The 14,214-nt window shown below is 37.0% G+C and overlaps 1 protein-coding gene across 2 annotated transcripts; it reads right to left on the bottom strand.

The window, feature by feature from the left end:
* Positions 1-95: 95 nt before the first annotated feature.
* LOC117426935 (V-type proton ATPase 116 kDa subunit a 2-like) lies at positions 96-13,940 on the bottom strand. 2 transcript variants are annotated; one of them, XM_034045186.3, is made up of 20 exons: positions 13,183-13,940; positions 11,507-11,585; positions 10,764-10,861; positions 10,448-10,585; positions 9,705-9,802; positions 9,118-9,244; positions 8,684-8,766; positions 8,186-8,279; positions 6,714-6,926; positions 6,264-6,414; positions 5,772-5,911; positions 5,303-5,460; positions 4,764-4,854; positions 4,269-4,387; positions 3,683-3,896; positions 3,214-3,333; positions 2,599-2,721; positions 2,284-2,401; positions 1,777-1,948; positions 96-1,589 (listed from the first exon to the last, which is right to left on the bottom strand). In XM_034045186.3, exons 1-20 carry the CDS (start codon positions 13,297-13,299, stop codon positions 1,487-1,489), a joined length of 2,556 nt encoding a protein of 851 aa, XP_033901077.3. In that variant the 5' UTR covers positions 13,300-13,940; the 3' UTR covers positions 96-1,486. The 2 variants fall into 2 exon arrangements, with proteins under 2 accessions (XP_033901077.3, XP_058889066.1); XM_059033083.1 differs by having other exon boundaries at positions 9,705-9,799.
* Between the last annotated feature and the right edge of the window lie 274 nt (positions 13,941-14,214).

Here is a 14,214-nt window from a genome sequence, read left to right as displayed (position 1 = left end):
CGCCGGCAATGGACGAATCGTATGTATTGCTAAAGTATATTTTTTGATGTTGCATCATTGATTCTGTAATTAAAACTCATTGAAAAAGCACCCGCTTCAATTATTATTACTTTATTAACTTATTAGCAAATAATTACTTGGTCTTTTTAAAACGATTTCCAATGTAGTCATGTTGCAAAATCCTAAATTAGTCAGATCAAAATATACACACAAGACAAACCGTTTTATGTAGCGCTTAAACAGAAACAAGTGGAATGTGTTTTGCTACTTATACAGCATGTGTTTTAAAAGATCATACAGTGTACAAGCTCAAATTGAAGAAAAACAAAATATATAGGGTCAAAATTTGGCTTTTTATGATGTTGGATACAGAATACGTATTATTTTTGCATTTTTAGTTAACCACAAAGCTGTTTGCTAAAGAGAGTAATTCATAAAATAGCTTATTTGATTTTTTTTTCCTGCCCAAAATACATAAATAAATACAATAAAACAAAATAAAATAAAAAGCCTTGCAGAGGAACTGTGAGCTCTTATATACTTGGTCGTTTGCGTAACGAATCTGTCTGCCAGGAGTTCCAGCCTCAGAGTTGCCCACCAGTCCCTCTCCAAAATGCTTGTCCTCCATGGAGCAGAACACAATTTCTGGACTGTTTTGGTAAACCAAAGTTTCTGTCTCATCCTCCAAGCTCTTCTGGATCCTCAGAATCATCATGACATACTGTACAAGGCTTACAACTAGTTGTTCGGTTTTTCTACTCCTACCTTTTCAAACTGCAGCACTCTCAATGGAGAAATACAATGGAATGAATACTCAGCTCAAAACACATTCACAATGTACTGTGTTTACAAATGTACATTCATTTGCAAGCAAAACACAGCTTACACCATGCCATACTTGTTGCTTATAAAACACCTGTTCCAACATCTTACTATATATTTGAATGCAAAAACAACATTGTGTATAAAATATTAAAAACTATTTTAGTATTAGATTAATCACCATTATTTCTTGAATTTATATGCTGTTACATTTATTTATGGGCCTCCCATCATCATATCTCAAAAAATAATATCTGTTGTCAATTTTAAATGACAGAACCCATCACGAACATTGTCTTTAAGGAGTGTTTTACTAAGAAAGCAAAATGCTTCTCAGTAAACAACTGAAACCAGCAATAACCCAAGCCCCTCACTCTACACTATTCATCATGAAACAGTATGAATTGTACAATGTTCACAGTGAAAAATGGAAAACTATTATTTATGTTAAAGGACTATCTATAACAACCGCTGAGATGCGAAATTTTGAAAATATGAGATTCTTAATAAAATATGATATGTAGATATTTGCTTGCATTATGTAAAGGCAGTCAGTGCAACAAACCAGTTTAGTACAAAAAATAAAACTACAGCCTATGAGGTTCAATGTCATGATTCTCGTTGCACGTTATTTTTCTGTGCTCCCTGTCTCCAAGCACTCGTTTCAAAGCACACCATCTTGTTCGAAACTGTAGGACAGCAGTTTAAAGGAGAAAGGAATGAACTTGATTCCGGCACCAGTGTAGAACTTGTTCTGAAATTCCACCCTGTTCAGATAAAAAGGAAACATACAGTTTACTGTCTCGTTGAAGATTGTGTTGTCACTAACTATTCACAGGAACTGGCTTAAGAATCCTCCAAAACATTAAGATACGTGTGTCAAACTGGGTTTAAATGATGCTTTTATACTTGTTATGAGGGCAATGGATTTCAAAGAGATAAATAAATACTGACCAGTGCAGTCGTAGAGCATGCAGGAATGCAGAAAGCCCCTCCATGATAAGCAGAATAGCCACAGTCAATACAGCAAACAGCCCGAAGACTGGCACTAGTAACACAATGCCAAACGCAGTGTCCACACGAAGGCCCACTCTCATTACCATTTCCCAGAGAACTTCAGACAACTCTAGCGATATAAAATAGATTATGCATTATTACTGATGATATTTTTCAAAAGAATAAAGCATTACTGCTTTTAATTTCCAGTTTTTGTTTGATTAGTGTCACATACAAAATATATTTCCAAACAAGTTGGAAAGACTGTAAAATAAGCAGTCTCTGTACATGAACAGTAGATTCCCTTTTTAATGTAACAGTTTTAATACAGTTTGAAGACACTCCAAGTTGTTGGTTCTGACAGAGTTAAAACTCACTGGAGCACACAGATAAAAAACAAACAAACAGATACGCACAGTAAAATGAATTTGTACTCTGAAGAGAGCTCCTTCTGCTCATACTTACGTGCGTGTGCAAGACTTAGTGCCCACAGTCGCAAGTAGGAAGCAGTGTTTGAGATGCAGCCAAGGCAGTATTCAATAGTGTGAATAGCTTGATGCATTAACACCTCTCCAAAATCAAACTAGGGAAAAAAATTAAATAAACACATGTTATTTATAGGCACAACTTTTCCCATCCATTATAAAACACCTTTAGCAACGTATTGTTCGGTTTGGCTCAAATCTGCATTAAATAAAATACTCTATTACTCTATCATTTGTCTATTACAAACCAAAAAAAAACCCCTCTGTTTGACTTTGCAGCTCTCAGGGAGTTTACCTCCTCTGGTTGTGTGTCTCTGCTCGCTCCATGGTCTGTGTGGCTGACGCCTTCTTCCAGATCTTGAGCCCTCAGAAGAGATAGCTCCTCTTCACTTCCTCTCCGCACCAACTCGTAACCGTTCTGCAATTAGAAAAAAAGAAGCGACAATCAGCAACGGTCTGCAGTCTGTCCACTCTGATCGAATGATAATTTAGGTGTTATAGTGATGAGTGAGGGAACTGGTAATTGTAAAAGCAGTAAGGCGAGTAATAAACTGACTCCATTCTGATTTAGCAGTTGGTTCAAACAACAAATGCTGGATTGTAAATAAATATAAAACTATAAAGAGAATCCAGAAATAGGAAAACAGGGTTTTTATGCTGGGTTGTTTATTTGGATGATGATGAGAATATTAATATTATTATTATTATTATTATTATTATTATTATTATTATTATTATTATTATTATTATTATTATTAATAGCATCAGTAATAAAACAAACAAATGAGATGGATGCACTCATTGTTTAAATGAAAACCAAGATTAATTTTGTTAACCTCAAGATTAAATCGCAAGTCTTTTATTTTTTTAAATCGCTTGACAGCCCTAGTAGATAATGAATTATACTTACTCTATACATCCCAAGGCTCTTGCCTCCATTGTGGAGCCAATACAGGTAAAGTGGTTTGCCCAGCAGCAAAACAGGCACAGAGAGCAATGCTACCACCACAAGAAATACTTGTAACCCGGTCTGTAAACAGAATCACCAAGGTATGTCAGTATATCATTATAAATAGCACTAAAGGGCTGAAAACAATGACAAAGTCACGATTACCTATACCCAACATCCACAGCATGAATACTTACCAGACAACAAGGTGGGTCTAATTTAACTATGCAAAGTCTTACATCACTGAAATGCACAAACATTAAATGGCTCTGCAAATCACAGTTTAGTACCGTGACCTACATTCACAGCATGTGGGTGAAATGATTTTGTCTAGCAGTTATGACTTTTTTTTCGTCATTACATATTTATGCATACTTTTCTTAAGAACTTGAACAGTAGAAATCAGTAAGAACAATGAAAGAATACGGACCTGACCAGGATAGAGTGGCTGAAAGCCTTCAGTCCCTTGAAAAAAGAACATGTTAATGAAGTGAATGAGGATGCTTGGAGCCACACTGGAATTCTCTGCTGAATATGCCATCCATTTATAAACCACCATAAACACCAGGTACCCAAAAAGGCAGAGCAAGAAGAGGATCTCGGGGAGAAATACCAGGTAGATGTTAAACTTCTTTCTGAAGTGCCTGTTTAAAGGTTTAAAAAAGAGGTAAAGCGTTGACAAAAAATCACAAGCAGTCACACCAAATGAATAGTTATATTTTAAACCTTCAAAATCACATTGATTCCTACACCAAAAAGCAACTGGCTTGTTTGTTTACTGCATTCTTTCATACGGTTTCCTTGTGACCCGGAAGCAGTCCTGTAACTGTCAGTGTGGCTCATTCCCTTGGCACAGCAGCTTCTTCTCCCACTGAAACCCAATGCCACTTTTGCCACGCTAGATTCAAAGGCTCTTGTGTAGCTCAGGAGGTAAACAGTTTACAGGAAACCCGACTTAAAGCCCATTTTTAACAATTCAACACTGTGCTATAATAATAAATCTAATGTGAACTCACATGTGGTTGAAGACGCCCAGGATGACTCCGAAGGTCATGTGAACAATTCCCAGGATGACTGACATTTTCATTTTATAGGAATTCAAGAAATTGAGTTTGTTGTTGGCCAGGTTCCACATCTAATAACCCAAAACATATATAATCTTTGTAAGCATCTCTTAATAAGGAGAAAGAAAAAAAAAAAAAAAACTAAACTACTTTCTAGAGCATGCAGTTAAAATAACATTTTAAAATTAAATAATAATAATAATAATAATAATAATAATAATAAAAGTAAAATATAATGCTCCAACACAAAATTCGAACAATTTCTCTTATTTTATTTTTTTTAAAAACCTTGCAAGACAATACATGTGTTATATTTTCCAAACTGTGATCTGAAACAGAGCACGAACAATATTGATTTGCCACCACAGTTATTTCACACAATACACATGTAATAATGCAGTGTAGAAATGACAATACAATATTGAATGTAGTAATACAAACACTGACCGGGTCAATGCCGAATGGATATGGTCCATTGAACACACCAGTTACATTGGGGTCAAGGGTTAAATAACGATTTGTTCCAAGATTTTCCAACCTATTAAAACAAAAATATGTAAAAAAAAATATATATAATATTTTCAAAATAATGTGTAGAAAACAGAAGAATGAATTGCATTGTGATCCGAGCTTAGTTGTGGTTTTCTTGTCACTAGTGATCTCCATCGCCAAGCAATCTAAAATGCAAAACTAAAACACAGTCTCTCCTGCATGCAGATCATATACCCCCGAGATTTCAGCACTGTACTTGTGTACTCCATTGATCAAATAGACAATTCCAGGTCCATCAATGTGTGTTAACTGACCTGGAATTCCACAGTAAAGTGAAGCTGCTGTCAGGGTGAGAGGTGCCTTTGGATACTTGGCTATTTCAATTCCAGATCCATTATCACCCCAAATCTGCCCTGGGTCTCACTAAACCAACAGACCAAAACTAAAAGCTAGCCCATCCATTAGTTAATGCAGTAATAATTCATTTGACTTACGTCCAGTGATCCGCATCGAACATTGCCTTCACACTCCAGCCAGAGCCAAACATATTTATAGACTTTGAGAAGCAGTCGTTGTAGATTAGGCCAGTGTACACAGAAAAAACTCCCATTAATAGAATAATATATCTTCCTTCAAAAAATGTATTCCAGATCTGTAAAACAATTTTAAAAAACAGATGAATTCATAAATTCAAGATTTAATGGTTGAATATCCACTAAAACTCTTAAGGTTGGTATAGCACCAAAATCAATATGGTCCATGTGAACGCCTGTATAAATTTAGAACTTGTATTGTCTTCACTAAATAAAGCACACATAAATCATATTGTTATGCAAGAATATTTATAGCAATTAATCAAACAAAATATAGCATTTTTGTGAAGTACATTACACTTATGTCGCCCCTGTGTAAATTACCATGACATGCACAAGCTAAAGTGTGTAACTATTGAACACATTTTACCTCATTTCTTGTTTTCTTTAGTGTGGGATTGTTTTCAAACACAACCATCCACAATGAAAACAGAGCCATTATTATCCCGTGTCCGAAGTCTCCAAACATCACGGCAAAGAGGAAGGGGAATGTGATAATGGTGTATGGAGCTGCAAGGATTTAAACAGGATTTAGCACAGAATGGAAAAGTTTTCCATCTACGCACTGCAATCTGCACCTATCAATTTAAAAATCACAGCACTGCTAGCCATAACGGGATCTGAACTGGAACCACACTGACAAAGAATACAAAAAAAAGGGCAAACTAAAACTACTTTTACATAGCCGTTTACATCCGTAACTATTGAATGCTTAATAGTGCTACATTTAGAAATACTAAAAGAAACGCAAGAAGTAACGACAAACATTTTTTTCAATGTCTTCATTGACGATTGCTCCTTCTTGTAGTTTCAGATCAAAGTTAACCAAGCTGGGTCCCAAGGTGTGTTCAGAAACAATTACCTGGATTAACTTCTCTGTAATTGCCCACCCCATAAGCATCTACGATATTTTGAAACCCTGCCGTGAATTTGTTCGTTCTGATGAGGCTGGGAGGTGTTTCTGTACTTGGTATTCGATTCACAAAGGATGGAACAGTGGCTCCACTCTGCCTCTAAAGAAAAAACAATACAACTGAACCTGAATTAACAGAATAATTAAAACACAAATCACCTGCTACAGGCACCGGATAAACAAACAGAATTTGTTGTTATGCAAATACAGTAATATGTCTGAATAGCAGGAACTCAAAAGGAGTTCTGAATGGCATGCACACCCTAACTCTGTGCTTAAAACACAAGTGTCATTCAATCGTATTACTCTATTGATCTAAATATGGGACAGCCCATCCCTTAATTAAGTTTCAGCTAGTCGACATCAAAAGGAGGTCCTTCAGCGTGAAAATGAACTCACCGATCCCTCCTCAAGTGCTCTGCGCAATGTTGCCAAGTCATCAACCGGGCACCAGACCTCAGCAATGAGGCATTTATTTGTAACATCAAAGCTGCACAAGTTCAGTATGTGATAAATCGCCTTCATCTTTTTCACCTGGATCACCCAAGTGTAAATGGATTCTGAAGCGTTACCCAAGACCTGTCTCAGGTAATCTTCAGTTCTGTGCAAAACCTTACCAAGAGATGGAAGGGAAAAAAAAAAAAAAAACATTTCTCCTATTAATAACAGTGACCATAATTGAATCTGATGAGTTACATACAAAAAAAATTAAATATACCAACAAGAGCTGACACACATTGATTTGTCAGAAAACCAATACATTTTTAGAAATGAGTTACTTGCTTTCATGGCATAAAAATTCTGCAGGCAACACATAACATACTGGGTATGGGGTCCCCAGTGGCTCACCCAGTAAATGCACGGCCATTTGGAGTGCAGGGTGAGCCATGCAAGTGTGGTTCCAGTCCCACTCCTGGCAGGGTTTCCACAGGTAGCTCTGCATTGGCCTTTGTGCTTTGCAGGGTTAGGAATACAGTTTGGGTTTTATGCCTCATCACACTTCAGCAACTACTACTGGCCACATACGCCCAGCGAGTCTAGATGGAAACTTTCCAAACGGGGGCCCTGCCTGCAGGGTTCAGATGCCTGGTGACATTCGTGTTTCGATTCATTGGGTGAAAAGAGGCATCTGGCTTCAAAATGGTAACAAAGGTCATCCGCCGATATTCGATTGTTAAATGAGTTTATAAAAATTGATTTAAAAAAAAAGTAAATGAAAATTCTTGCATCATTTTGGTTAGCTAAATGCTGCCTTTTTCCGTTAATCATTAAATGATTCAATAAGCTCTCCAGTGGCCACACAGAGTGAGAGAGCGTGTCAAAAGTACCAATTATGGTTGTAATATTAACTTGACTACAACAATAAGTAACACACTTATCATCCAATTTGTGATTATATTGCCGAACCAAGATACACTTCTTTTATCAGAAACTATTTACCCAGACTGACATACTCCCACCCTGTACAACGGGCTGGGAACACTGAAGCCCAAGGAAGTCATATGACTTGCCTAAGGACACACACACAGCTCAAGCCACAGTCAGCTGCACAGCTGAGATTTAAACCCAGGGCTCCTGCCTCTTAGTCCCTTCATCTATCTGAATTTCATTTATCCCCAGGTTAAAACTAAGTGCTCTCTAAAAGGAGGCTTGTAAAGTTCATAAAGGAAGCTGTGTACTATTCCAATATGCAAACTAATCTAATTCCCAATTGAAAAGCAGAATCAATTAACTCACTAGTGCCCAGTTCTACCTTTGCAGAAACATTCCAATTCTGTCATTATTTACAAAACACTAATGCAATCACTATGATTAATAGTATGTAATTATGTATTAATAATGTAATTACACAATGCTTTAAAACCACTCACAGTGTGCAGATCCTGTATTCGGGTCTTGAGCCCTTCCACAACATCCCTCCTCTCCTCATTGCTACTGGGGTATGGATAGGTGTGACAGTGGTAACTGAGAAAACAAGCAGGGACACAAACAGTTAAAAACACAACACACAGTGTATACATTGTACTAATAGATCAACGTGATGTACCAACACACTTGGCAATGATACAAAAAAGACTGAATTGCTTTAAAAACATTAGTTACCAACACAGAAGTAATTTCTACTTGATTTCAGACCGCCGCAACAGTTAAGCGATCAGAAGGACAGACGGATGTCTTAATATATCTCTAGATTCCAATTCTGCTTATAATCTGAATTATACGTTGCATAAACATATGGGTGCCCCCACTACATCCACAGTGCCAGGGCTTTGCATCCTCAGTGCAGGATAACTACTAAGACAAGACTGTGTTATTCTGTTAAGGGAAGTATTTCTATGTAGGGGAGAGGGAAAAAATATACATCTTACCAATCGCATATCTTCTTAACCTTCTGGCCTATTTGTTCACCCCAATAAGAAACTAAAAACACAACACTCTTTGTGGTTTCTCCCTAAAAACCAAAGAAAACAGTAGTTTTATTTTCAAATGCACATATGTACCTTTTCCCTCAAATAAAAGAAAGCTACAAACAGCAAACCATGCCTCACACACAAGGCTCGTTACAAAGTGTGGGTTCCCAGCCAAGATCGGTAACTCCTAAAACAGTAACCTGGGGGTTTGACAAGCGAATGCAATATGAATCAGCAGCCTTTTGATTCCAGGCTCCTGGAGCATCAACCATGCCTTATTTATTCAAATTGATGTATTCAAAACACTGCAGAATTATTCACAAACTTAAAGAAAGGTTTGCATAGCACGTAAGTGTTTCGTTGGAATGAGAGGTCGCGCTGCTAATACTCACTGAGTATGGATCTTCAATAATCTCATCTATCTCTGCATAACTAAGAATTGTGTAGCCTTTACACACTCTCCACAACATCCTTTCAAAAGCTTCGATTTTCCCTCTGTGGATTAAGCCGGAAACAAATCTGTTTATAAATAAAAAAATAAAAAAAAAAAAAACAACAGTTAAAGCAAAATGATAAAGAGCAAACTCTTCAAACTATTGTTCCAAGACAATGACCATACTTCAATACTCCTACTGTACTTCTTAATCGCTTTATTAATACGTTTTTAATTTTAACAAAGAATAAAATGCCTGCAAGACCCTGCTACATATTATGGGTGTGTATATCACTGTGAATCCGGCATTATCAAATCTTTAATGTTTGATTAACCTTGGAAGACCTATCTAGCACATTTACATAGTTTTTGCATTTACAGCATTTGATAAAAGACAAAGACCCAAGGGACAGTGATCCGAAACACCAGATGACATGACTTCAAAATGACACCAAAAAAACTGCATGAGTAGAACAGTGCCAGTGCTTAATTGATAAGGCACATACTTGTGTGACTGCTTAACACATTTTTTTTCCTATTACCCACCCTAGTTTGGCCCCCATCCTCTGCATGTTGGTATACTCCATAAAGGACTCCTTTTCCAAAGAAGGGAACTCTTCATACTGAGATTGTGAAGGCTCCTGCTAAAACATAATTGTGATATAGGAACCAGCTGATACTAGAAACGCCCCTTTAACCTTTCTTCAATCATGTTGAATTAAATAAGTGCATGAAGCAAGAAGGTGGTAGGACATGAATGAATAATCAATGGGCTTGGATAAATGACTAACCAGTCAGCCTTCCTTTTAACTGACTTTCAATAGACCTAGCAAATGAATTACACATGAATGTACAACACTTCTTCTGAACAGAGAGATTGTATACCCATAACATTGCATAAGAAAGCATAGCACCAGCCCATTAGTGTTCTGTTGGAATCCGTGGGCACTCTGCTAATCTTCTGAACAAAGCAATTGTAAAGGATTCTGGTACTATATCACTATTAGGTACTTTCTTTGATACCAGATTGAATCAAGAACACACTTTTGATACATTTTCAACAAACATCCATGTATGTGGCTCTTGGTGTTATAACATTACTGATCCCCATTCTCTTACTGCCGAGACAGGTTTAAGTCCACGTTCAGCCAGCAGGGAATAAGGAAAGCATGCATCAGCAGCTCACAGCTCAGCTGGGAGAAGAGAAGCTGGATCTGGTTGATGCATCAGCCAGCATTTTGTTAGACAACTACAGAAATAAAGAGAAATGCGTATGCATCATATGTTACCTCTGCATTCCTCTGAACAAAGTTCCTGGTTACTCTCAGCATGTGCGTGTACTCTGTCAACTCCAAAAGATTCTTCTTCAGCTTTTCTTTATTTTTGGTTACTTCCCTTAACTCGACATCAAGCTTTTGCAGCTGCTCCTTAAATGGGGAATGAAGTAAAGATGTTACATTTCTGGTGTAAAAGATCCAAGAATATGCATTTCATTCTCATCACTACCACTACCATTTAGTGGAGGCACGTTCACCCAAACCTGAATCCTACTGCACTTGCATAAGTTGTTCAGCAAAGTAACGTTTTCTGCAAAATGTAACTTACCATTATGAGCATGACATGTTTAGGTAGTGGGGCTACAGGATTAACATCTCCTTCTGGCAGAGGTATGTCTGCTTTTTTAATTTCTCTCAGCAAATAAACTGCAATGAAATAGAAAAACGCTTGGTTAAGGCTTTTGTTCAGCTGTAGCATTGCTGACGCCACTCTTAATTAAAAGTTTCAACTAAACTGCTGTCGATTTCTATTACTCTCAATGGGTCCTAATTGTTCTGGAGCTGCAAAAAGCTTTTCGTTAGAGAATGTCCTAAGGGTAAATTATGCCCTTCATTAAATGCCATGTTTCAGTTGGTGAAGAAGTTCAAAAGTATTCTGTCAACAGTAAAAATAACAATTCAAATGTAGCTTTTATGTTTTACAAAATATACCCACTTGCACTAAATGTACGTTTGCATGACGGAAATTTAATTATTTTAAAAAATGACTGGTACAGTTTTACAAGGACTAGCATATGGAATGTGTATATATCACTTTGTGTACATCATTAGCTCTGAGGAGGCTACATGGCAAGGGTAGGCAACCTCCACAGTTCCAATCCATCTACATAATTATTCCTAAAGTAGATATTCATGAAATGGAACAGCACTCCAGGACCAGAGCTGCTTCCCCGTACCAGTGCTGAATTACGGTGTGGAACTAATCAGATCTGTGTGAGTAATAAGGGCATTTGGTCAGACATCTTTTTGGCTAATCCCACTCAAAACATATTTATTGACTGTATGTCTTACCGAGGATTCTCTCCATTTCTTCGCACCTCTTTATCTCGTTGACAAACTTGCGCTGAAAGGCGTTCACGTTGGGATTGAGCTGAAATTGAACAAGCAAAAAGAAACATGCAAAACCTGAGCCAAGCAACTGAAGGGAACAAAGGTGTAATGTGGTTTGTCAAGATGCAGGTTCCATTCAGCAGGCCTGCCCTTGAACTGCAGAATTAAGCCTGGTCAGGATCAGGTTGTCTTTCAGTATGCATGAAGGATGCTAACTGCCAACTCAAACTAGCAATACTGTATAAGCATTAACACACAACCAAAAGGACCCCATCAGTAATGAAAAGGGACACAGTTCCTGAACTAGCATTGATGCATACAAGCTTTTATCAAGTCTAATGCTTGTGGCCTGGCCGACCCACTGTACAAATTAGTGACTTTTCCAGCTTTAGGAGAAAAACAACCTCTGAATCCAATTTGCTAGTTGGATAAAAAAAACAAAAACAAACAACCAGGCCCAGGGACAAAGCAAATAGGGTAGCTTGGATTGGTTGGACTGCAAGTTAAAGGTTATTTAAGGACCGCCTTTATGCTCCTAGTCTCCAAAATACAAACAACACTTTTTTTTCTATGCTCATTGTAAAACAACATTAACTTGGCACTCTTACACTGCTTGTGAATATGGCTGTTAGCCTCAAAGTCATGATAAATTAAACTCTCCATGAAAACCCCTTCAACATTGCACAGCTTAATCAAGTGTTACAGAAAATGTCTTACCCTAAAGTAAACACAAATAAGGCAGGCTTGATTAATATTTAACATAAAGACAATCAACAGAATTTAGATCTTATTTAACATCATGTAATCAAAGAAACTACAAAACGATATCGCAAAAGTCTACAGGAAGCCATAATAGTAGTACAGTATTTCATGTTAGATTTCCAAATGTCACATTTTTGTCAGTTTTTCGTTAAGTATTTGGAAAACTACAAAGCGGTATGTAATTCAGTACTCTAAGGTAACATTATTCAGCAAGTTTCATTTGACTTTCTGAAACTGTAGATTACTGTACAAGTTTAATTGACTCCATTTTTTCTTTAAAAACAGGTCAACGTTCGAAGTATCAGATTACTAACACCTGCTGATTACTATAGATTACAGAATGCACTACAAATACAACTAAAGCAGATTACTTAATCAGTATGTTTACATTGACAAGTGAATAACAAAATACCAAGCTATCATTTGGCCAAAAAACATTCTTACCCTCTCAAATCTATATAAAAAAAAAGTCCAAAGTAGAGCTTTGGTTGTATCTGAAAATCATCCAGGGTACCGTGTCAGTCCTTTTAATTAAATGGACATCAAATCTTGTTTTTGGCTGACAACATAATTCTGCCCCGATACCTTGTGTATCTGCTAAAATAATTATTTGCTTCCATCATCCTGCCTTATCATTTGCTTACGTGGAAGTAAACAACATATGTGTTATTACTTCACACCAGCGAAAACTAGCGCCAGGCAGCCAAGACCTGTCATAGACAGACAGATAGATAGATAGATAGATAGATAGATAGATAGATAGATAGATAGATAGACAGACTGTCATCTTTGACTTACTCGTTTTCTATTTCTATTAACAAAGATGTGGGATGAAAACCTTTCAGAAAAAAAAATGCTGTTTATAATGTACTTACATCTCTGAATTCTGCCAGTCCCATTTCTCCCAGTTCGCTAATGCAGTCATAAGCGGACCCAGACTGCAGGAAGAGCTGCGCCAAGCACATCTCCTCGCTTCTGAATAAGGAGCCCATTATTATCTTTATCCAGTCTTTGAGATTTTATTTCACATCCAGACAATTCAGGAAGCAATTTTTTTTTCAAGTCAAGAAGTATGTCAGCACTTTGTCGATCATTAAACACTGACACGTCTCATAATTCAGACAACAGTTGAGTCAAGAAGCGATAGGTATATTTACGATACGCAATAGCTACACACGATCGACTATTTTATATACATATATTTTTAATTATTTACAATATATCAAAAAAAGAGTTAATCGAAAAACATATCTGCTGTTCATCAAATTCAACCCATAAAAATTAAGACTGACATTGAAATATGGAACGCTAATTTAAATAGAAATGATGATACTGTGTGTGTGTTTCTGACTGTACTGTATCCCTATGTAAAACAAAATGTTCGCATTAAAAAGAAATGAAAAACAGAGGCCAAAAGCGTATGCAATTTTGGCACGTCAAAACAGCTGCACGCTTTCCTTTAGTTTACTCTAATTACAAAGATTTAAAACCCCGTTAATTTCTCTTGAGTGTAATTTATGTTTGCTTCATATTTTTCTGTCGCTCAGTGTCTTCCACGTCGTTTCCAGGTCGACATGATCTACACAGACTGGGGACCAGGAAGCCAGTTCAAGACACAGAAGTGTTCCTGGTGGCCAACCGCATACTTCCTCGGGGTTAGAAAAAAAAAAAATTACACAATTAAGCAGGCCAACCGAAATGTGCGTTTAGTTTCATACAGAGTTGATGAACTTGAAGTCGATCAATGTCACAAAGTTGAAAACACGAACAAGTTACATTAACCATGTTATGTCAAATTTTTTGGTATGCAGAAAATTCCTTATACCAAATAATACGAGTAATAGTGCTGTTTTATTGAGACAGGTTTGTGGACACGTGACAATATGGTGGCAAACTATTGCTGTAAG

Source organism: Acipenser ruthenus, chromosome 11 (genome assembly GCF_902713425.1).
Source record: "Acipenser ruthenus chromosome 11, fAciRut3.2 maternal haplotype, whole genome shotgun sequence".
NCBI lineage: Eukaryota > Metazoa > Chordata > Actinopteri > Acipenseriformes > Acipenseridae > Acipenser > Acipenser ruthenus.
The sequence above is the reverse complement of the archived record's forward strand: the minus strand, read 5'-3'. Positions and strand labels throughout refer to the sequence as shown.